Here is a 22,874-nt window from a genome sequence, read left to right as displayed (position 1 = left end):
CCTGGCAGGTGGGTAACCCCAACACAGTGCTCCCCCACAGCCCTGCCAAAGCCAGCAAGTATGTCCAGACCACACAGAGGACTCTCTGAATGCCTGGAACTCATGGCCAGCAGGGCTTATGCTTCTGGGCCCCACAGAGATGAAACCTCAGAGAGAGAGCTCTTGGCAGGCTACCACCTACAGGTAACTATACAGACAGCATGCTGAAACACACCACCAGTCTTCCTGTGACCATTCCTTCAAGACTGAAAAAGGTATCTGTTTCACCTAATACATAAAAATGAAACAGAGTCAGGGCTCCTAGGCGGCTCAGTCCGTTAAGTGGACAACTCTTGATTTCAGCTCAGGTCATGATCTCAGGGTCTGGGATCAAGCCTGCATTGGGCTCTGTGCTCAGCGTGGAGTCTGTCTGAGATTCTCTTTTTCTCCCTCCCCCTCAGCCTCTCCCCCTGCTCACACACACACACTCTCTCTCTATCTCTCTCTAAAATAAATAAATAAAATCTTTTTAAAAAATGAAGCAGAGTTAAGCAAACTGAAGAAACAGAGGAGAATGTTCCAAACAAAAGAACAAGATAAAATCCCAGGAAAAAACCTTACTGAAACAAAGGTAAGTAAAGTACCTGATAAAGAGGTCATAAAGATGATCACCAGTCTTGGAAGAAGAATGGATGAACACAGAGAACTTCAAGTAAGTGATGGAAAACAGAAGAAAGTACAAAACAAAAGTCATAGAGCTGCAGAATACAAAAACTGAAATGAAAAATACAATAGAGTGGTTCAACAACAAACTAGATGAAGTAGAAGGAAGGACCACTGACATGGAAAACAGAGCTGTGGGACTTACCCAAAGACAGCAGCAAAAAGAAAAAAGAATTTGAAAAGGTGAAGACAGCTTATGGTACCTATAGAAAAACATCAAGTGGAACAGTATTCTTTTTATAGTAGTCCCAGAAGGAAAAGAAAGGGACAGAATACCTATCTGAAGAAATAATGGCTGAAAACTTCCTTAACCTGGGGAAGGAAACAAACATCCAGATCCAGGAAGTCCAAAAATATCCAACTAAGAGGAACACAAAGAGATCCATACCAAGACATATTATAATTAAAATGTTAATTAACTTTAATCAAATAAAAGTTAAAGACAAAAAGAGAATCTTAAAAGCAGCAAGAGAAAAATAACTTGTTACATACAAGGGAAACCACACCCACCCACCCACACACACACACACACACACACAACTATCAGCAGATTTTTCAACAGAAACTTGCAAGGCAGTAGAAAGTGGCATGATATATTTAAAGTGCTAAAAGCAAAAAACTTCCAACCAAGAATACTCTACCTGGCAAGATTATCATTCAGAATTTTTAAAAAAGATAAAAAGTTTCCCAGACAAGCAAAAACTAAACCAGCCTTATAAGAAATGTTAAAGGGACTTCTTTAAGCTTAAAATAAAGGATACTAATTAGTAGTAAGAAAACATCTGAAGGCAAAAATCTGACTATTAAAAATAAATACAGAGTAAAAGAAGCGGACTAATCACTTAAAAAGCTAGCATAAAGTTAAAAAGACAAAGGCAGGAAAAGTAATGAAAAATTAGTTAAGGGACACACAAAATAAAAAGATGTCAAGTGTGACATCAAAAACATAAAACAGAGGGGGTAGGAAAATGTAGAGTTTTAGGAATGCATTCAAACTTACCTGGCTATCAACTTAAAATAGACTGGTATAGATAACAGATAGATTGATATATGTAAGCCTCATTGTAGCCACAAAGCAAAAACCAATAGCAAATACACAAAAGACAATAAGAAGGGAATCTAAACATAACACTATGGAAAGTCATCAAACCACAAGGGAGGAGAGCAAGAAAAGAAGAAAGGAATAGAAAGAAACTATAAAACAGCCAGAAAATGATTAACAAAGACAACAAGCACATACCTATCTATAATTACTTTAAAATAAATTCTCTAACAAAAAGACACAGAGTAGCTGAATGGATTAAAAAAAAAAAACCAAGACCCATCTATTTGCTGCCTACAAGTGACTCGCCTCAGATATAAGGACACACACATACTGAAACTGAAAGGATAGAAAAAGATATTTCATCTTTTCCATTTCATGCAAATGGAAACCCAAAGAAACCTGGGATAGCTCTGCTTATAGCAGACAAATAAACCTTAGAACAAAGAACAAAATTAAAGACAAGGATGGGCATTACATAAAGATAAAGGGATAAATCTGGCAAGAATATATAACATTTATAAATACATATACACTTAACATAGGAGCACCTATATATGTAAAGGCCACCCTCAAGAAACAAGAAAAACCTCAAATAATCAAACATTACACCTAAATAACTAGGAAAAGAGGGAAAAAATGAAGCCCCAATTATAGAAGGAAGGAAATAATGCTCAGAACAAAAATCAATGAAATAAAGCCTAAAAAGACAACAGAAAAAAATAAACTAAGAACTGGTTCTTTGAAAAAAAATTTTTTAATTGATAAACTTTTAGCTAGACTCAGTTTAAAAAAGAGAGAGAAGGCTCAAATAAATAACATCAGAAATGAAAGAGGGGAAGTTACAACTGATAGCAAAGAAATACCAAAAAATATCATAAAGGACTATTATGAAAAATTAAATGCCAACAAATTGAACAACCTAGAAAAAATGGGTAAATTCCTAGAAACAGAATCTTAAGACTGAATCATGAAGAAATAGAAAATCTGAATAGACTGATTACTAGCAAGGAGATTGAATCAGTAATCAAAAACCTCCCAACAAATTCCAGGACCAGAGGCTTCACCAATGAATTCTACCAAACATTCAAAGAAGTTTTTTGGGTTTTTTTTAAGATTTTATTTATTTATTTGAGAGAGGCAGAGCACAAGCAGGGTGGAAGGGGCAGAGGGAGAGGGAGAAGCAGACTCCCCACGGAGCAGGAAGTCCAATGTGGGGGGCTCAATCCCAGGACCCCAGGATCATGATCTGAGCAGAAGGCAGATGCTTAACTGACTGACTGAGCCACCCAGGCGCCCCACAAAGAAGTTTCAATATCTATCCTTCTCAAACTCTTCTAAAAAATTGAATATGAAGGAATGCTTCCAAAAGCATTTTACAAGGCCAGCATTATCCTAGTACCAAAACCAAACAAGAACACTGCAAAAAAAGAGAATTACAGGCCAACATCTCTGATGAACACAGACACAAAAAATCCTCAATAAAATATTAGCAGCCCAGGGGTGCCTGGGTGGCTCAGTTGGTTAAGCGTCTGCCCTCGGCTCAGGTCATGATCCTGGAGTCCCGCGATGGAGCCCCGCGTCTTGCTCCCCGCTGGGTGGGGAGTCTGCTTCTCCCTCCGCCCCTCACCCCACTTGTTGCTCTCTCTCTCATGCGCTCTCGCTCTTGCTCTCTCTCAAATAAAAATAAAATATATATATATTAGCAGCCCAAATTCAACAATACAGTAAAAAGATCATATACCATGATCAAGTGGGATTTGTTTTGGGCTTGAAAGGATGGCTCAGTATCTGCAAATCAGTCAAACATTATTTATACCACATTAACAAAAGATAAAAATCATATGATCATCTCAATAGATATTTGAGAAGAATTTGACTAAATTCAACATCCATTTATGATAAAAACTCTCAACAAAGTGGATATAAAGGGAGTGTACATATTAATATTGTACATCTTAAAGGCCATATATGACACGCTTACACCTAACATTATACTCAACAGTGAAAAGCTAAAAGCTTTTTCTCTAAGATTAAGAACAGGACAAGGATTTCCAACTCTTGCCACTTTTATTCAACAGAGTATTGAAAATCCTAGCCAGGACAATTAGGCAAGAAAAAGAAATAAAAAGCATCCAAATTGGAAAGGAAAAAGTAAAACTGTCACTATTTGCAAACAACATGATTTTATAGAGAGAAAACCCTAAAGAATACACACACACACACACACACACACAAACAACCCTGTTAGGACTGATTAACAAATTCAGTAAACTTGCAGGATACAAAATCAACATACAAATATCTGTTGGTTTTATACACTAACAACAAACTATCCAAAAGAGAAGTCAAGAAAACAATCCCATTTACAGTTGCATCAAAAAGAATAAAATACCTAGGAACAAGCTTAATCAAGAAGGTAAAAGACCTGCACACTAAAAACCTATAAGACACTGATGAAAGAAATTGAAGAATACACAAATAAATGGAAAAATATTCTGTGCTCATGGATTTAAAAATTAATTATTAAAATGTCCATATTATCCAAAGGAATCTATAAATTCAATGAAATCTCTTCAAAATCCCAAAGGCATTTTTCACAAAAATAGAACAATCCTAAAATTTCTATGGAACCACAAAAGAGCCCAAATAGCCAAAGCAATCTTGAGAAAGAAGAACAAAGCAAAATCACACTCCTTGATTTCAAACTATATTACAAAGCTATAGTAACCAAAATAGTATGGTATTGGCATAAAGACAGATACATAGATCAATAGGACAAAACAGAAAGTCCAGAAATAAACTTTTGCATGTATGGCCAATTAATTTATGACAAAGGAGTGAAGACTATACAATGGGGATAGGAGAGTCTCTTAAATAAATGATATTAGGAGAACTGGACTGACTTATGCAAAAGAATGAAACTGGACCACAATCTTACACCATACCCAAAAATTAACTCAAAATGGATTAAAGACTTGAATGTAAGACCTGAAACCATAAAATTCCTACAAGAAAAAACAGGCAATAAGCTCCTTGTCATTGCTCTTGGCAAAATTTTTTTTGGATCCGACTCCAAGGTAATGTCAACAAAAGCAAAAATAAACAAATGTGCTTACATCAAACTAAAAACCTCTGCACAACAGAGGAAACCATCAACAAAATAAAAGGGCAACTTACTGAATGGAAGAAGATATTTGCAAATCATATATCTGACAAGGAGTTAATATCCAAAATATATACAGAACTCATACAATCTAATTAAAAAATGGGCAGAGGATCTGAATAAACATTTCTCCAAAGAAGACATATAAATGACCAACAGGTACATGAAAAGATGCTCAACATCACTAACACCAGGGAAATGTAAATCAAAATCTCAACGAGATATCATGCCAACATCTGTCAGAATGGTTGCTATCAAAAAGACAAGAAATAACAAGTGTTGGTGAGGATATAGAGAAAAGGGAACCCTCATCACTGTTGGTGGGAATGCAAATTTGTGTAGCCACAGTGGAAAACAGTATGGAAATTACTCACAAAATTAAAAATAGAACCACCATATGATCCAGCAATTCCACTTCTGGTTATTTATCTAAAGAAAAATGAAAACACTAATTCAAGAACATATATGCATCTCTATGTTCATTGCAGTATTATTCACAATAGCCAAGATATGGAAACAACCAGTGTCTGTTTGATGGATGGATGAATAAAGATGTAATATCACACACACACACACAATGGAATACTATTCAGCCTTTAAAAAAATCAAATCTTCATTTGCAATAACATGGATAGAACTTGAGAATATGCTGAGTGAAATAAGTAAGACAGAGAAAAAGACAAACACCATATGATTTCACTTATATGTGGAATCTAAAAAACAAAACAAACAAAACACAACACAACTGATAGATGAAGAGAACAGATTGATGGTTGCCAGATAGGAGGGGGTTGAGAGGTGGGGTATTTGGGGAGAAAAGGGTTAAAGGGTGCAAACTTATAGTCATAAAATACATAAATCATAGGGATGTAATATACAGCATGGGGACTATAGTCAATAATACCATATGTATATTATGTAACTTTATACAGTAACAACGGAAACTAGACTTATTGTGGTGATCATTTCACAGTGTATACCAATATTGAATCATTGTTATATACCTGAAAGTAATATAATGTTATATGTCAATTATACCTCAATTTAAAAATTTTTAAAAATCACACAACCCAACTGATGAGACTGAACTGTGAGAAACCTTGGCAGTTAATAGGACACCTTAAAAGTAAACATATGGCTCCAGGTCCACTATAAACAATGTTATTTATTACCAAGTTCCCAGTTATCTATGTTATAGAGATAAATAATGGAACAAAGGATACTACTAAGTCCAAAACTGATAAATCTGAGATTTTATCCCATTATAAATATATCCCATGCATATAGGTATGCATTTCTATGTTATATAGATATTATACCTCAGGTATAAACATGTTTATTATATGTTGTATGTATTACTTAGATATTATATATTTTCATACATATTATATATCATTTCAACCTATTATTATCCTTCTCAGGTATAAATATATGTATTTGTGTGTGTGTGTAATATCTATATTTGTATTATATATATAATATAAAAAGGCCTGACTAAACTCATCATCCATTTATGATAACTCTCAACAAATGGGTATTATATACACACATATATATATATACATACAAAAAGACATATATATAATATATACATGTACACATATACAGATACACAAAGATATATATATCTATATATATATACACTTATACACCTGAGAAGGATAATAACAGGTTAAATTATCTGAGAATCCAGTAGAATAGAGACTTAGATGCAAAACTAAGTTGCTTTAAAGAAAATTTTTTAATTTAACCTTTTTTGCATGACTGTGAATGAACTATGAGTACATGATTCATACTCAAGCTACATACAGCTATGATACTATATATGAACCTGAAGAAATACCGTCATTAAAAATTGAAACCTACATGGGGAGCGAAGGCTCTCAGAGTGAGAGGTGTGCCCCACACAGGTCCTCCTCGTCTTTCGATTCAGGATGGGGTAGCAGTAGTGCCCAGGCTGACTGTCTGCTTCTGTTCTCCCCAGGGAGACATGTTCTGCCCACATGGCAACACTGTTAGAGGTACAGAAGCTAGTAAATGCAGAGGACACTCATGCTCACAGAATTTAATAATCAACCTCCTCTTTTCAATAATAAATGTGTCATTCTCAATGGAGAAAGACTGAGAGCTTTTCCCCTAAGGTCAGGAACATGGCAGGGATATCCACCATCACCACTGCTGTTCAACATAGTGCTGGAAGTCCTAGTCTCAGCAATCAGACAACAAAAAGAAACAAAAGGCATCCGAATCAGCAAAGTCAAACTCTCACTCTTTGCAGATAATATGATACTTTATGTGGAAAACTTGAAAGACTCCACCCCAAAACTTCTAGAAGTCATACAGGAATTCAGTAAAGTGGCAGGATATAAAATCAATGCACAGAAGTCAGTGGCATTCCTATACACCAACAACAAGACAGAAGAAAGAGAAATTAAGGAGTTGATCCCATTTACAACTGCACCCAAAACCATAAGATACCTAGGAACAATTCTAACCAAAGAGGCAAAGAATCTGTACTCAGAAAACTATAAAATTCTCATGAAAGAAATTGAGGAAGACACAAAGAAATGGAAAAACATTCCATGTTCATGGATTGGAAGAACAAAGATTGTGAAAATGTCTATGCTACCTAGAGCAATCTACACATTCAGTGCAATCCCTATCAAAACACCATCTACTTTTTTCACAGAGTTGGGACAAATAATCCTAAAATTTATATGGAACCAGGAAAGACCCCAAATAGCCAGAGGAATGTTGAAAAAGAAAAGCAAAGTGGTGGCATCACAATTACAGACTTCAAACTCTATTACAAAGCTGTAATCATCAAGACAGTATGGTACTGGTACAAAAACAGACACATAGATCAATGGAACAGAATAGAGAGCCCAGAAATGGACCCTCAACTCTATGGTCAACTAATCTTCGACAAAGCAGTAAAGAATGTCCAATGGAAAAAAGACAGTCTCTTCAACAAATGGTGTTGGGAAGATTGGACAGCCACATGCAGAAGAATGAAACTGGACCATTTCCTTACACCACACACAAAAATAGACTCAAAATCGATGAAAGACCTAAATGTGAGACAGGAATCCATCAAAATCTTTGAGGAGAACATAGACAGCAACCTCTTCAACCTCAGCCACAGCAACTTCTTTGACCTCAGCTGCAGCAACTTCTTCTTAGAAACATCGCCAAAGGCAAGGGAAGCAAGGGCAAAAATGAACTATTGGGACTTCATCAAGATAAAAAGCTTTTGCAAAGCAAAGGAAACAGTCAACAAAACCAAAAGACAATCGACAGAATGGGAGAAGATATTTGCAAATGACATATCAGATAAAGGGCTAGTATCCAAAAATCTATAAAGAATTTATCAAACTCAACACCCAAAGAACAAGTAATCCAATCAAGAAATGGGCACAAGACATGAACAGACATTTTTCCAAAGAATACATCCAAATGGCCAACAGACACATGAAAAAGTGCTCACCATCTCTCGGCATCAGGGAAATCCAAATCAAAACCTCCATGAGATACCCCTTCACACCAGTCAGAATGGCTAAAATTAACAAGTCAGGAAACGACAAATGTTGGTGAGGATGCAGAAAAAGGGGAACCTTCCTACACTGATGGTGGGAATGCAAGCTGGTGTAGCCACTCTGGAAAACAGTATGGAGGTTCCTTAAAAAGTTGAAAATAGAGCTACCCTATGACCCAGCAATTGCACTACTGGATATTTACCTCAAAGATACAAATGTAGTGATCCAAAGGGGTAGGTGCACCCCAATGTTTATAGCAGCAATGTCCACAATAGCCAAACTATGGAAAGAGCCAAGATGTCCATCAACAGATGAATGGATAAAGAAGATGTGGTCTATATATACAATGGAATATTATACAGCTATCAAAAAAATGAAATCTTGGGGCACCTGGGTGGCTCGGTCGTTAAGCATCTGCCTTCGGCTCAGGTCATGATCCCGGGGTCCTGGGATCAAGCCCTGTGTCAGGCTCCCTGCTCATTGGGAGCCTGCTTCTCCCTCTCCCACTCCCCCTGCTTGCGTTCCCTCTCTCACTGTGTCTCTCTCTGTCAAATAAATAAATAAAATCTTTTAAAAAAATTAAATCTTGCCATTTACAATGACATGGATGGAACTAGAGGGTATTATGGTAAGTGAAATACGTCGATCAGAGAAAGACTATTATCATATGATCTCACTGATATGAGGAATTTGAGAAACAAGACAGAGGATCATAGGGGAAGGGAGGGAAAAATGAAACAAGATGAAACCAGAGAGGGAGAGAAACCATAAGAGACTCTTAATCTCAGGAAACAACTGAGGGTTGCTGGAGGGGAGGGGGGTGGAAGGGATGGGGTGGCTGGGTGATGGACCTTTGGGAGGGTATGTGCTATGGTGAGCGCTGTGATTGTGTAAGACTGATGAATCACAGACCTGTACCTCTGAAACAAATAATACATTATATGTTAATAATAATAATAATAATAATAAATGTGAACAACTGAGAATTTCCATATTTAAAACAAACAACAATAAAGAGAAAGGTCAAAATGAGTAGAGAACAATTGATTCTGGAGGAAACAAGATAATTGCGGTAAGAGAGGAGGACTTCAAAATCATTCTCATTAGTATTATAAGAAAGACTCGAGAATATATCCATTTACAAACTAGAATAAGCTAATATGCAAAAAGGGAATAACAAAATAAGTAAGAATCCATGAAACATAAGGATGCAATTATCAAAATTAAGGGAAAAAATTAGTTGAGTTGGAAGAAAAAAAAACGAAGTCTCCCAATATGTAAAGCAATAAAACCCAGAGGTGAAAATATCTTTTTTTAAAGTCAAGAATAAGATACAAACCCACAAAAAGATGGAAAAATATTCCATGCTCATGGATCGGAAGAATAAACATTGTGAAAATGTCTATGCTACCCAGAGCAATCTATACCTTCAATGCCATCCCGATCAAAATTCCAATGACATTTTTCAAAGTGCTGGAACAAACAATCCAAAAATTTGTATGGAATCAGAAAAGACCCTGAATCACCAAGGAAATGTTGAAAAAGAAAAACAAAGCTGGGGGCATCACGTTGCCTGATTTCAAGCTATGTTACAAAGCAGTGATCACCAAGACAGCATGGTACTGGCACAAAAACAGACATATAGACCAATGGAACAGAATAGAGAGCCCAGATATGGACCCTCAACTCTATGGTCAAATAATCTTCAACAAAGCAGGAAAAAATATGCAATGGAAAAAAGACAGTCTCTTCAATAAGTGGCGCTGGGAAAATTGGACAGCCACATGCAGAAGAATGAAACTAGACCATTCTCTAACACCATACACAAAGATAAACTCAAAATGGATGAAAGACCTCAATGCGAGACAGAAATCCATCAAAATCCTAGAGAAGAACATAGGCAGTAACCTCTTTGACATCAGCCACAGCAACTTCTTTCAAGATACATCTCCAAAGGCTAGTGAAACAAAAGCAAAAATGAACTTTTGGGACTTCATCAAGATAAAAAGCTTCTGCACAGCAAAGGAAACAGTCAACAAAACAAAGAGGCAACCCACATAATAGGAGAAGATATTTGCAAATGACACTACAGATAAAGGGCTGGTATCCAAGATCTATAAAGAACTTCTCAAACTCAACACTCAAAAAACAAATAATCAAGTCAAAAAATGGGCAGAAGACATGAACGGCACTTCTCTGAAGAAGACATACAAATGGCTAACAGACACATGAAAAAATGTTCATCATCATTAGCCATCAGGGAAATTCAAATTAAAACCACACTGAGATACCACCTTACACCAGTTAGAATGGCAACAATGGACAGGGAAAGAAACAACAAATGTTGGAGAGGTTGTGGAGAAAGGGGAACCCTCTTACACTGTTGGTGGGAATGCAAGTTGGTACAGCCATTTTGGAAAACAGTGTGGAGGTGCCTCAAAAAATTAAAAATAGAGCTATCCTATGACCCAGCAATTGCACTACTGGGTATTTACCCCAAAGACACAGATGTAGTAAAAAGAAGGGCCATATGCACCCCAATGTTCATAGCATCAATGTCCATAATAGCCAAACTGTGGAAAGAGCTGAGATGCCCTTCAACAGATGAATGGATAAAGAAGATGTGGTCCATATATACAATGGAATATTACTCAGCCATCAGAAAGGATGAATACCCAACATTTGCATTAACATGTATGGGACTGGAGGAGATTATGCTAAGTGAAATAAGTCAAGCAGAGAAAGTCCATTATCATATGGTTTCACTTATTTGTGGAACATAAGGAATAGCATGGAGGACATTAGAAGAAGGAAGGGAAAAATGAAGGGGGGGAATCGAAGGGAGAATGAACCATGAGAGACTATGGACTCTGAGAAACAAACTGAGGGTTTTAGAGGGGAGGGGGGTGGGGGGATGGGTTAGCCTGGTGATGGGTATTAAGGAGGGCACGTACTGCATGGAGCACTGGGTGTTATATGAAAACAATGAATCGTGGATCACCACATCAAAAACTAATGATGTAATGTATGGTGACTAACATAACATAATAAAATAAAATTTAAAAAAAAAGATATAAATCCACGAGGTCCAATATCCATCTAAGGAGGATCTTTAACAACAGAACAAAGAACAAAGGAGGAGAAATAATCAAATGTAGAAGAAAATCCCTAGAGCCTAAAACACGACTCTTCAGCAATTGTGGTTCAGCAAAAATGAAAAATAACTCAGGAACACGACCTCACTAAAGGTCAGTACATCTCAATGGGTGCCTCTTTTCAATTCTTTTCTCTGGATCCTCTTCTCTTTGATCTCTAAATTGTATGTACATGAGGGCTTGTTATTTTCACTTCTTTGTCTCTGCTATATTTCACTCATTCACTAAATGATCTCATCTAAACTTATCATTTTGAGGGGTGCGTGGGTGGCTCAGTCGGCTAAACATCTGACCCTTAATTTCAGCTCAGGTCATGATTTCAGGGTCATGATATTGAGCCCCCCATCAGGCTCCACATTGAGAGTCTGCTTGAGGATTCTTTCTCTCTCCCTCTGCCCCTCACCCCACTCGTGCTCTCTCTTTCTAAAAAAATAAATAAATCTTTAAAAATAAATAAATAATGAACTCATTACTTTGAATGTTATCTATACATTGATAACCCAAATTTTATCTGTCCATTCACAATCTCTCCACAAAACTCCAGACATCAAATTGATTCCTTTCTGCAATCTAACCTACATTTCAAATATATTATGTCTACAATAGAGTTATCATCTCGATCCACACTCCAAACTGCTCATCTCCTTGTCTTCCCCATCTCAATAAACAGGACACCATTAATCCAGTTGCTCAGGCTATAAAATCACAGGTCATGCTTAACTCCTCTCTTGCTCATGTTCTGCCTCCAATCCATCAGCAAGGTCAACATCTAGCATGGATTTCCAAGAATGGTATGTCCAAGAAGAACATGAATTCCCTAACACTATGATGAAGTTGCATCCTCTCTCCTACCATTCACTACCCTGTTTGTACTAATTACATCTCTCATTCAAAGCAATGCAGTTTTTAAGAGCATGAGAATGCCTCTCTTTGTCTATGGCACAAACACTGCATGTTCTACAGTAAATAATACTTACATGATATTTTAAATGTTGAATATGGGTTTCCATTTTCAAATTATCAAACTATAAAAGACTTAATTTGCTAAATTAATTGTAAATTCTGTAAACCTTGAAAATGTGAAAGTAATGCAAAATAGGAGTTAACAGGTGGAAGTAGATGTGGAGGAAAATACAAGGACAATAAATCTCTGACTTACCCAGTAGGAAATCAAGAAGCACTGTCAAAAACTATCAAGAAATGGAATTTTTATGAAGTTAAATAACAAAAGAATTTTTTAAATGAGCTGGCAGGAAGTGGGAGTGGGGAAAGAAGACAAGTGTAAGTGAACTTGATATCTTTCATGCCACAGATGGGAAACAATAACTATTTTTAAGTTGATACATTAACAAATAAAGCGCATGAATATTATTTAAGACTTGGAATTAAACTCCAGAAAAACTAACCATAAAATCATTGGAAATAATTACTTCCGATGAGTGGTAATGAAGGAGAGTGTATCGAACCTTACTTTTCGGTTAGCATCCTCTTCAGTGTTTGAATTTTTATTATGGCACATATTGCTGGCATAATAATTAAATAAATAAATATATTAATAACAGAGCAAATGATCACATCTAATCTAGTTTTATGTCTACATTTTCACACATTTATCTGAATAAAAGTTTATAAAGAGACACCAGTTTTTGTTTCAGTGTTGGTTGGTAAAATAAAAGATAAATGCTGATCTGGGAACCACTATGAAAGTACAAAGACTAGCTAAGTACAATCTGGTCAAAATATGTTGATGCCAGAGTATGTAATTAATAAAAGAACTCTATACAAAGGATCCTTCACATCTAGAACCAGAAAAGCTCACACAGTGATTCACTGTAATTTTTCTCCTTAAAGTACTGCAGGCCTATATGCCCCTCCAAAGGGAGACGTTGCTGTTTTGGACACAGGAAACACGTCCATTGTCCTAATACTACCTCTCGTCCTATCTCTATGCTTATAAACATGGCCCTATTTTTACCTTGAGTAATGCATGGCTTGGTGGCCTGCAATATTAAAATAGAAGTCCGTGGTATGCTTCATCTCATTGGTGTGCCCAGTTGACTCAATCCAGTGTCCTATTGGGAGACAATAAACACCATCCACCAAGTTGTTTTCATTGTAAGTATAGCAACGGTCATGGTGAGGTCCATTGCCTGGAACAAGAAGAAATGACAAACAGAGCAATTAAATCAATGTTTTGCTTAAGCAGCCACAGAGTAGCTGATGCGAAATTAATAGGAAGAAGAAAATAAATATAAAGCTGCTTAATCCACACATTTCAGTATGAACAAAAATAGACTAGAGGGGAAAAACAGAAAAAATTTGTAATTACATATGAATTTCATAGAGTTCTGTGCTCCCTTGGAATACATGCATATTTCCAAAAGCATATTAACTCTCAGAGTTTAATGGTACCTCTCAGTGCCCTAACTACCCGTTGTGAGTCATTTTGCAGCCTTTTTATCTTTCTGGTATGCAAATTCGTAACTAAAATCAGTAATAAAAAAGAATCAGTAATAAAGTGTTTTAGTATCTGCTCAGACAAATGCATTTTTAAAATAAATACATTAATAAATAATGAAACAAATGATCACATCCAACCTAGTCTGCATGTAAATCAGTGGTTAGTACTATTTCAGATGGGAAATTATCAGAGATTAGCTACGTTGCCCAAGGTCACAAAACTAGCAAGTGCCAAGCTAGTGGCAAACTGATACCTAGATCCCCATCTTTCAGGCACCTGATACCTTCATGCTGTTTTCTGCCTACTTCACAAGCACCAGTACACACCATCCTCCCTCCATGGAGTGAACCAAAAGAGAGAGAAATGGAAGAACATGTCTCTGAAAATACTTTTTGCCTACATCACATTCTGCCCAGTATCAACTATACTAGTACACAGATCTTTTACTTCTATGAAATTATAATTCATATATTATTTCTATTCACCTTTATGGACCACCCCATTTCAAATCATTCCTTTCCTTAAACTACCTAATTTCCTATACTGTCTTTAACACACACACACACACAAAGTAAGCAAAATAAAAATAGGAGTAAGTCACGTTTGCTACAAATATAAAAATCGGACTCATTTGTCCCTTGCTCTATCTTATAAAATATTTTACCTAAAGTTATTTGGCATAAAATCTCAAAAACAAAGAAATCCTTAAGTCATTGGGCAATTCTTTAGGATATAACTCCCTTCCATCAGGTAGGAGGTACAAGATGGCTCCCTTAATAAATCACCACTGATCTCCCTAGATCAGACTTCCCTTTTTCTTTTGATGGCTACAAGGCACTACACCAAGTGATCCTTTACCCTTGTTATTTAATAGATGAAAACCAAACTATACTAGCACCCCACTTCTAGAAACATATCAAATAGAAATATAGCAAGAATAGAAAAGATACATAGAGATACATGTGTGAACAATACTATTTTAATAGCACACACTCAACTATATAAATTCATCTATTCATTTTTCCACAAATACTTATTAAATGTCATCTACATGATCTACACTGTGCTAAGTCATGTTAAGGATTTTGGTATTTACCATAGGAACAAGCAGTTAACATGACCAAATTTTTATTTTAAAAGTATCTCTCGGGGCGCCTGGGTGGCTCAGTTGGTTAAACGACTGCCTTCGGCTCAGGTCATGATCCCAGGGTCCTGGGATCGAGTCCCACATCGGGCTCCCAGCTCAGCGGGGAGCCTGCTTCTCCCTCTGACCCTCTCCTCTCTCATGCTGTTTCTCTCTCGCTCGCTCTCTAATAAATAAATAAATAAAATCTTTAAAAAAAAAAGTATCTCTCTGGTCACAGAGTAAAAATTTAATTCAGATGCAATAAGATTAAGCAAAAAGTCCATTTAAGAAACTACTGGTCTAGCCCAGGCAGAAGATGATGAAAGCCTGGAGGTAGAAATGGAAACGAGTGGGCAGATTCAGGAAGGAAAAACCACAGGGCGGATATGGGAGGTACAGGAGAAAGGGAGGCAACAATCACTCTAGGCTTCTGGCAAATATAACTCAATATATGGTAGTACCATTCACTAAGATGTGAAATCTGTAAGAGGTTAGAAGGGAAGACCACCAGTCTGGTTTTTGGACTTGAAGTGCCATTTGTATACAAAAAGAGATGTTAAGTACAGAGTTGGCATTATTGGTTTGACACTCAGGCCAGAGATCTGAAGTAGAAAAATAAATTTATGAGTCATCTAAGTGTTAATGGCAATTGAGGCAAGGATTTAGATGAGTCACAAAGAAAAACAATACTGATGCAGAAGAAAAGGTTTCTAGAGCCAAGTCTGAAAGCATCCCAATATTTAATAGCTGGATAAAGAAGGATGAGCTTACAAAGAAGGCATAGAAAGAGAAGGTGAAGAGAAAGACTAGGAGTGAGTAAGTGAGGTGGGGGAACATGATTGAAAGTGTAAATAGATCCTAAAAACTGAGTGAATGCATGTCCGATTGTTAATAGTTACATCTGGAGGGGCGGAGCAAGATGGCGGAGGAGTAGGAGACCTGGATTTCGTCTGGTCTCAGGAATTCAGCTGGATAGGGATCAAACCATTCTGAACACCTACAAACTCAACAGGAGATCGAAGAAAAGAAGAGCAACAACTCTCTCATCAGAAAAGCGACCACTTTCTGGAAGGTAGGACGAGCGGAGAAGTGAATCCGAGGCGATATTCGGGAGGATAGACGGTGGGGGAGGGGCCTCCAGCGGCCGCTTCTGGCAAGTGATAAAGCCGCGGAGCACAAAATCGGAACTTTTTTTTTTTTTTTTTTTAAAGATTTTATTTATTTATTTGAGAGAGAGAATGAGATAGAGAGAGCATGAGAGTGGGGAGGGTCAGAGGGAGAAGCAGACTCCCCGCTGAGCAGGGAGCCCGATGTGGGACTCGATCCCAGGACTCCAGGATCATGACCTGAGCCGAAGGCAGTCGCTTAACCAACTGAGCCACCCAGGTGCCCAAAATCGGAACTTTTAAAACTCTGCTCCACTGAGGGACGTCACTCTGGTGGCTAAGCGGGGGGTGGAACCCTCCGGGACAGTGTGGTCTCAGGACCCACGGGTCACAGAAAGACCAGGGGTGCCTGAGTGCGGCAGAGCTCCCAAGTATCGGAGCAGGGAAGCCGGCTGCAGAGGCGGAGCCCAGGTGCGGGCTCTCAGCTCGGGGTTGCCATCAACCGTGATCCGCGGCACAGTCGGGCCCCTGCTCCTCCAGCAGGGACCCAACAAGCGGCAGACCCGGGGAGACTCACCTTCCTCCCCAGGGAGGAGCCGCGCGGGAGTGCACCGCAGGGATCTGCTGGGTTTGGAGACTCCACCCGGGGTCGGGTGCCAGAGATAGAAACGCGCGGTCACAGGCCGGGTGAGCACGGAGTGCAGCCGGAGACCGGGGAGACGGGAGTAACTGACGGCTTTTCTCTGGGGGTTCACTGAGAAGCGGGGCCCCGAGTTCTCGGCTCCTCCGCGGCGGAGATTGGGAGGCCGCCATTTTCACTCTCCGCCTCCAAAGCTGTACGGAAAGCTCGCAGGGAACAAAAGCCCCGGAGAGCAAACCTGAGCAGATTACTTAGCTGGGAGGGGGCAAGGGCGGGGCAATTCTGCCTCCGGCAAAGACATTTGGAAACCACGGCAACAGGCCCCTCCCCAGAAGATCAGTGAGAACAGCCAGGCAAGACCAACTTTACTGATCAATGAGAACGGCAGAACTCCAGCGCTAGGGGAATACTGCACATAGAATTCATGGCTTTTTTACCATGATTCTGTAGTCTTTCAAAGTTAATTTTTTTTAACTGTCTTTTTTTCTTTTTTTTCTTTTTGAATTTTTCTCTTTCCCTTTTTCAACCAAAATCTTAACAATCCCTTTTTTTAAAAAAAAATTTTTTTATTTTTCATTTTTAGAGTCATATTCTATCCCTTCATAGTAGTTACCCGTATTTTTGGCTTATATATATAAGTTGTTCTCTCTTTAAAATTTTGAGATAGTTTCTTCTAAAAGATCAAAATATACCCTAAATCTCTAGTATATGGTATTTTCTATTCCCCTGCCTGATCACATCCTCTCCCTTTTTTTTTTCTTTTTTTAAATCCTCTTCTTTCTTTTTTCAAACAACTTCTTATCAATTCCTTTTATAAAATTTTTTATAATTTCCATCTTTACGGTCATATTCCATCCCTTCATCAGATCAACCCTTATTTTTGTACATATATAAGTTTTTCTTTCTTTAAAATTTTGGGAGGCACTTTCTTCTAAAAGACCAAAACACACCCCAAATCTAGTGTGTGGCACTGATCTATATACCACCCTGATCATATTTGATCACATTCTGGTTTTTCTGTTGTTGTTGTTTTGTTTTGTTTGTTTTTGTTTTTATCTTTATCTTTTTCTTTTTTTTCTTTTTCTTTTTTCTCTCTTTCCCTTTTCCCACTGCTTCAGGTTTTTTCTGATTTGTTTAGAGTATATTTTCTGGGGACGTTGTTACTCTGCTAGCATTTTGTTCTCTCATTAATCTATTCTCCTCTGCACAAAATGACAAGATGGAAAAAATCACCTCAACAAAAAGAACAAGAGGTAGTACCGACTGCCAGGGACCTACTCAATACGGACATTAGTACGATGTCAGATCTAGAGTTCAGAATCATCACTTTAAAGATACTAGCGGGGCTTGAAAAAAATATGGAAGTTATTAGAGAAACCCTTTCTGGAGAAGTAAAAGAACTAAAATCCAACCAAGTAGAAATCAAAAAGGCTATTAATGAGGTGCAATCAAAAATGGGGGTGTTAACTGCTAGAATAAATGAGGCAGAAGAGAGAATCAGTAATATAGAAGATGAAATGATGGAAAATAAAGAAGCTGAGAAAAAGAGAGATAAACAACTACTGGATCACGAGGGCAGAATTCGAGAGATAAGCGATACCATAAGACGAAACAACATTAGAATAATTGGGATCCCAGAAGAAGAAGAAAGAGAGAGAGGGGCAGAAGGTATAATGGAGCAAATTATAGCAGAGAACTTCCCTAATTTGGGGAAGGAAACAGGCATGAAAATCCAGGAAGCACAGAGAACCCCTCTCAAAATCAATAAAAATAGGTCAACACCCCGACATCTAATAGTAAAACTTACGAGTCTCATAGACAAAGAGAAAATCCTGAAAGCAGCTCGGGAGAAGAGATATGTAACCTACAAGGGTAGAAACATTAGATTGGCAACAGACCTATCCACAGAGACCTGGCAGGCCAGAAAGGACTGGCAGGATATATTCAGAGCACTAAATGAGAAAAATATGCAGCCAAGAATACTCTATCCAGCTAGGCTGTCATTGAAAATTGAAGGAGAAATAAAAAGCTTCCAGGACAAACAAAAACTAAAGGAATTTGCAAACACAAAACCAGCCCTACAGGAAATCTTGAAAGGGGTCCTCTAAGCAAAGAGAGAGCCTAAAAGCAACATAGACCAGAAAGGAACACAGACAATGTACGGTAACAGTCACCTTACAGGCAATACAATGGCACTAAATTCCTATCTTTCAATAGTTACCCTGAATGTAAATGGGCTCAATGCCCCAATCAAAAGACACAGGCTATCAGACTGGATTAAAAAACAAGACCCATCGATATGCTGTCTGCAAGAGACTCATTTTCGACCCAAAGACAGCCCCAGATTGAAAGTGAGGGGGTGGAAAACCATTTAACATGCTAATGGACACCAAAAGAAAGCTGAGGTGGCAATCCTTATATCAGACAAATTAGATTTTAAACCAAAGACTGTAATAAGAGATGAGGAAGGACACTATATCATACTTAAAGGATCTATCCAACAAGAAGATCTAACAATTGTAAATATCTATGCCCCTAACATGGGAGCAGCCAATTATATAAGCCAATTAATTACAAAAGCAAAGAAACACATTGACAACAATACAGTAATAGTGGGGGACTTTAACACCCCCCTCACTGAAATGGACAGATCGTCTAAGCAAAAGATCAACAACGAAATAAAGACTTTAAATGACACACTGGACCAAATGGACTTTACAGACATATTCAGAACATTCCACCCCAAAGCAACGGAATACACATTCTTCTCTAGTGCCCATGGAACATTCTCCAGAATCGATCACATCCTAGGTCATAAATCAGGTCTCAACCGGTACCAAAAGATTGGAATCATTCCCTGCCTATTTTCAGACCACAATGCTTTGAAACTAGAGCTCAATCACAAGAAAAAAGTCAGAAAGAACTCAAATACATGGAGGCTAAAGAGCATCCTACTGAAGAACGAATGGGTCAACCAGGAAATTAAAGAAGAATTAAAAAAATACATGGAAACCAATGAAAATGAAAACACAACTATTCAAAATCTTTGGGATGCAGCAAAGGCGGTCCTAAGAGGAAAGTATATAGCAATACAAGCCTTTCTCAAGAAGCAAGAAAGGTCTCAAGTACACAACCTAACCTTACACCTCAAGGAGCTGGAGAAAGAACAGCAAATAAAGCCTAAACCCAGCAGGAGAAGAGAAATAATAAAGATCAGAGCAGAAATCAATGAAATAGAAACTAAAAGAACAGTAGAACAGATCAACGAAACTAGGAGCTGGTTCTTTGAAAGAATTAACAAGATTGATAAACCCCTGGCCAGACTTATCAAAAAGAAAAGAGAAATGACCCAAATCAACAAAATCATGAATGAAAGAGGAGAGATCACAACCAACACCAAAGAAATACAAACAATTATAAGAACATATTATGAGCAACTCTATGCCAGCAAATTAAATAACCTGGAAGATATGGATGCATTCCTAGAGATGTACCAACTACCAAAACTGAACCAGGAAGAAATAGAAAACCTGAACAGACCTATAACCACTAAGGAAATTGAAGCAGTCATCCAAAATCTCCCAAAAAACAAAAGCCCAGGGCCAGATGGCTTCCCAGGGGAATTCTACCAAACATTTCAAGAAGAATTAATACCTATTCTTCTGAAACTGTTCCAAAAAATAGAAATGGAAGGAAAACTTCCAAACTCATTTTATGAGGCCAGCATTACCTTGATCCCAAAACCAGACAAAGACCCCATCAAAAAGGAGAATTACAGACCAATATCCCTGATGAACATGGATGCAAAAATTCTCACCAAAATACTAGCCAATAGGATCCAACAGTACATTAAAAGGATTATTCACCATGACCAAGTGGGATTTATCCCTGGGCTGCAAGGTTGGTTCAACATCCGCAAATCAATCAATGTGATACAATACATTAACAAAAGAAAGAACAAGAATCATATGATCCTCTCAATAGATGCAGAAAAAGCATTTGACAAAGTACAGCATCCTTTCTTGATCAAAACTCTTCAGAGTATAGGGATAGAGGGTACATACCTCAATATCATAAAAGCCATCTATGAAAAACCTACAGCGAATATCATTCTCAATGGGGAAAAACTGAGAGCTTTCCCCCTAAGGTTAGGAATGCGGCAGGGATGTCCACTATCACCACTGCTATTCAACATAGTATTGGAAGTCCTAGCCACAGCAATCAGACAACAAAAAGAAATCAAAGGCATCCAAATTGGCAAGGAAGAAGTCAAACTCTCACTCTTTGCAGATGATATGATACTTTATGTGGAAAACCCAAAAGACTCCACCCAAAAACTGCTAGAACTCATACAGGAATTCAGTAAAGTGGCAGGATATAAAATCAATGCACAGAAGTCAGTGGCATTCCTATACACCAACAACAAGACAGAAGAAAGAAATTAAGGAGTCGATCCCATTTACAATTGCACCCAAAACCATAAGATACCTAGGAATAAATCTAACCAAAGAGACAAAGGATCTGTACTCAGAAAACTATAAAATACTCATGAAAGAAATTGAGGAAGACACAAAGAAATGGAAAAACTTTCCATGCTCATGGATTGGAAGAATAAATATTGTGAAGATGTCAATGCTACCTAGAGCAATCTACACATTCAATGCAATCCCCATCAAAATACCATCCACTTTTTTCAAAGAAATGGAACAAATAATCCTAAAATTTGTATGGAACCAGAAAAGACCCCGCATAGCCAGAGGAATGTTGAAAAAGAAAAGCAAAGCCGGCGGCATCACAATTCCGGACTTCCAGCTCTATTACAAAGCTGTCATCATCAAGACAGCAGGGTACTGGCACAAAAACAGACACATAGATCAATGGAACAGAATAGAGAGCCCAGAAATGGACCCTCAACTCTATGGTCAACTAATCTTTGACAAAGCAGGAAAGAATGTCCAATGGAACAAAGACAGTCTCTTCAACAAATGGTGTTGGGAAAATTGGATAGCCACAAGCAGAAGAATGAAACTGGACCATTTCCTTACACCACACACAAAAATAGACTCCAAATGGTTGAAAGACCTCAATGTGAGACAGGAGTCCATCAAAATCCTAAAGGAGAACACAGGCGGCAACCTCTTTGACCTCAGCCGAAGCATCTTCTTCCTAGAAACATCGCCAAAGGCAAGGGAGGCAAGGGCAAAAATTAACTATTGGGACTTCATCAAGATAAAAAGCTTTTGCAAAGCAAAGGAAACAGTCAACAAAACCAAAAGACACCGACAGCATGGGAGAAGATATTTGCAAATGACATATCAGATAAAGGGCTAGTATCCAAAATCTATAAAGAACTCATCAAACTCAACACCCAAAGAACAAAGAATCCAATCAAGAAATGGGCAGAAGACATGAACAGACATTTTTCCAAAGAAGACATCCAAATGGCCAACAGACACATGAAAAAGTGCTCAATATCGCTCGGCATCAGGGAAATCCAAATCAAAACCTCAATGAGATACCACCTCATACCAGTCAGAATGGCTAAAATTAACAAGTCAGGAAATGACAGATGTTGGCGGGGATGTGGAGAAAGGGGAACCCTCCTACACTGTTGGTGGGAATGCAAGCTGGTGCAGCCACTCTGGAAAACTGTATGGAGGTTCCTCAAAAAGTTGAAAATAGAGCTACCATATGATCCAGCAATTGCACTACTGGGTATTTACCCCAAAGATACAAAAGTAGGGATCCGGGGCGCCTGGGTGGCTCAGTTGGTTAAGCGACTGCCTTCGGCTCAGGTCATGATCCTGGAGTCCCGGGATCGGGTCCCGCATCGGGCTCCCTGCTCGGCAGGGAGTCTGCTTCTCCCTCTGACTCTCCTCCCTCTCATGCTCTTTGTCTCTCATTCTCTCTCTCTCAAATAAATAAATAAAATCTTTAAAA

General features: G+C 38.1%; 1 protein-coding gene across 2 annotated transcripts in view; it reads right to left on the bottom strand.

Annotated features, from left to right (window-relative positions):
• Positions 1–22,874, bottom strand: part of EPM2A (EPM2A glucan phosphatase, laforin) — a 102,985-nt gene that overhangs the window by 49,797 nt on the left and 30,314 nt on the right. For both annotated transcript variants that reach the window (XM_021693527.1, XM_044917483.1), the window contains exon 2: positions 13,577–13,751. In XM_021693527.1, coding sequence (XP_021549202.1) covers positions 13,577–13,751 — 175 coding nt within the window. The remainder of the gene's footprint in view (positions 1–13,576; positions 13,752–22,874) is intronic.

This window comes from Neomonachus schauinslandi, chromosome 8 (assembly GCF_002201575.2).
Source record: "Neomonachus schauinslandi chromosome 8, ASM220157v2, whole genome shotgun sequence".
Lineage (NCBI taxonomy): Eukaryota > Metazoa > Chordata > Mammalia > Carnivora > Phocidae > Neomonachus > Neomonachus schauinslandi.
The sequence above is the reverse complement of the archived record's forward strand: the minus strand, read 5'-3'. Positions and strand labels throughout refer to the sequence as shown.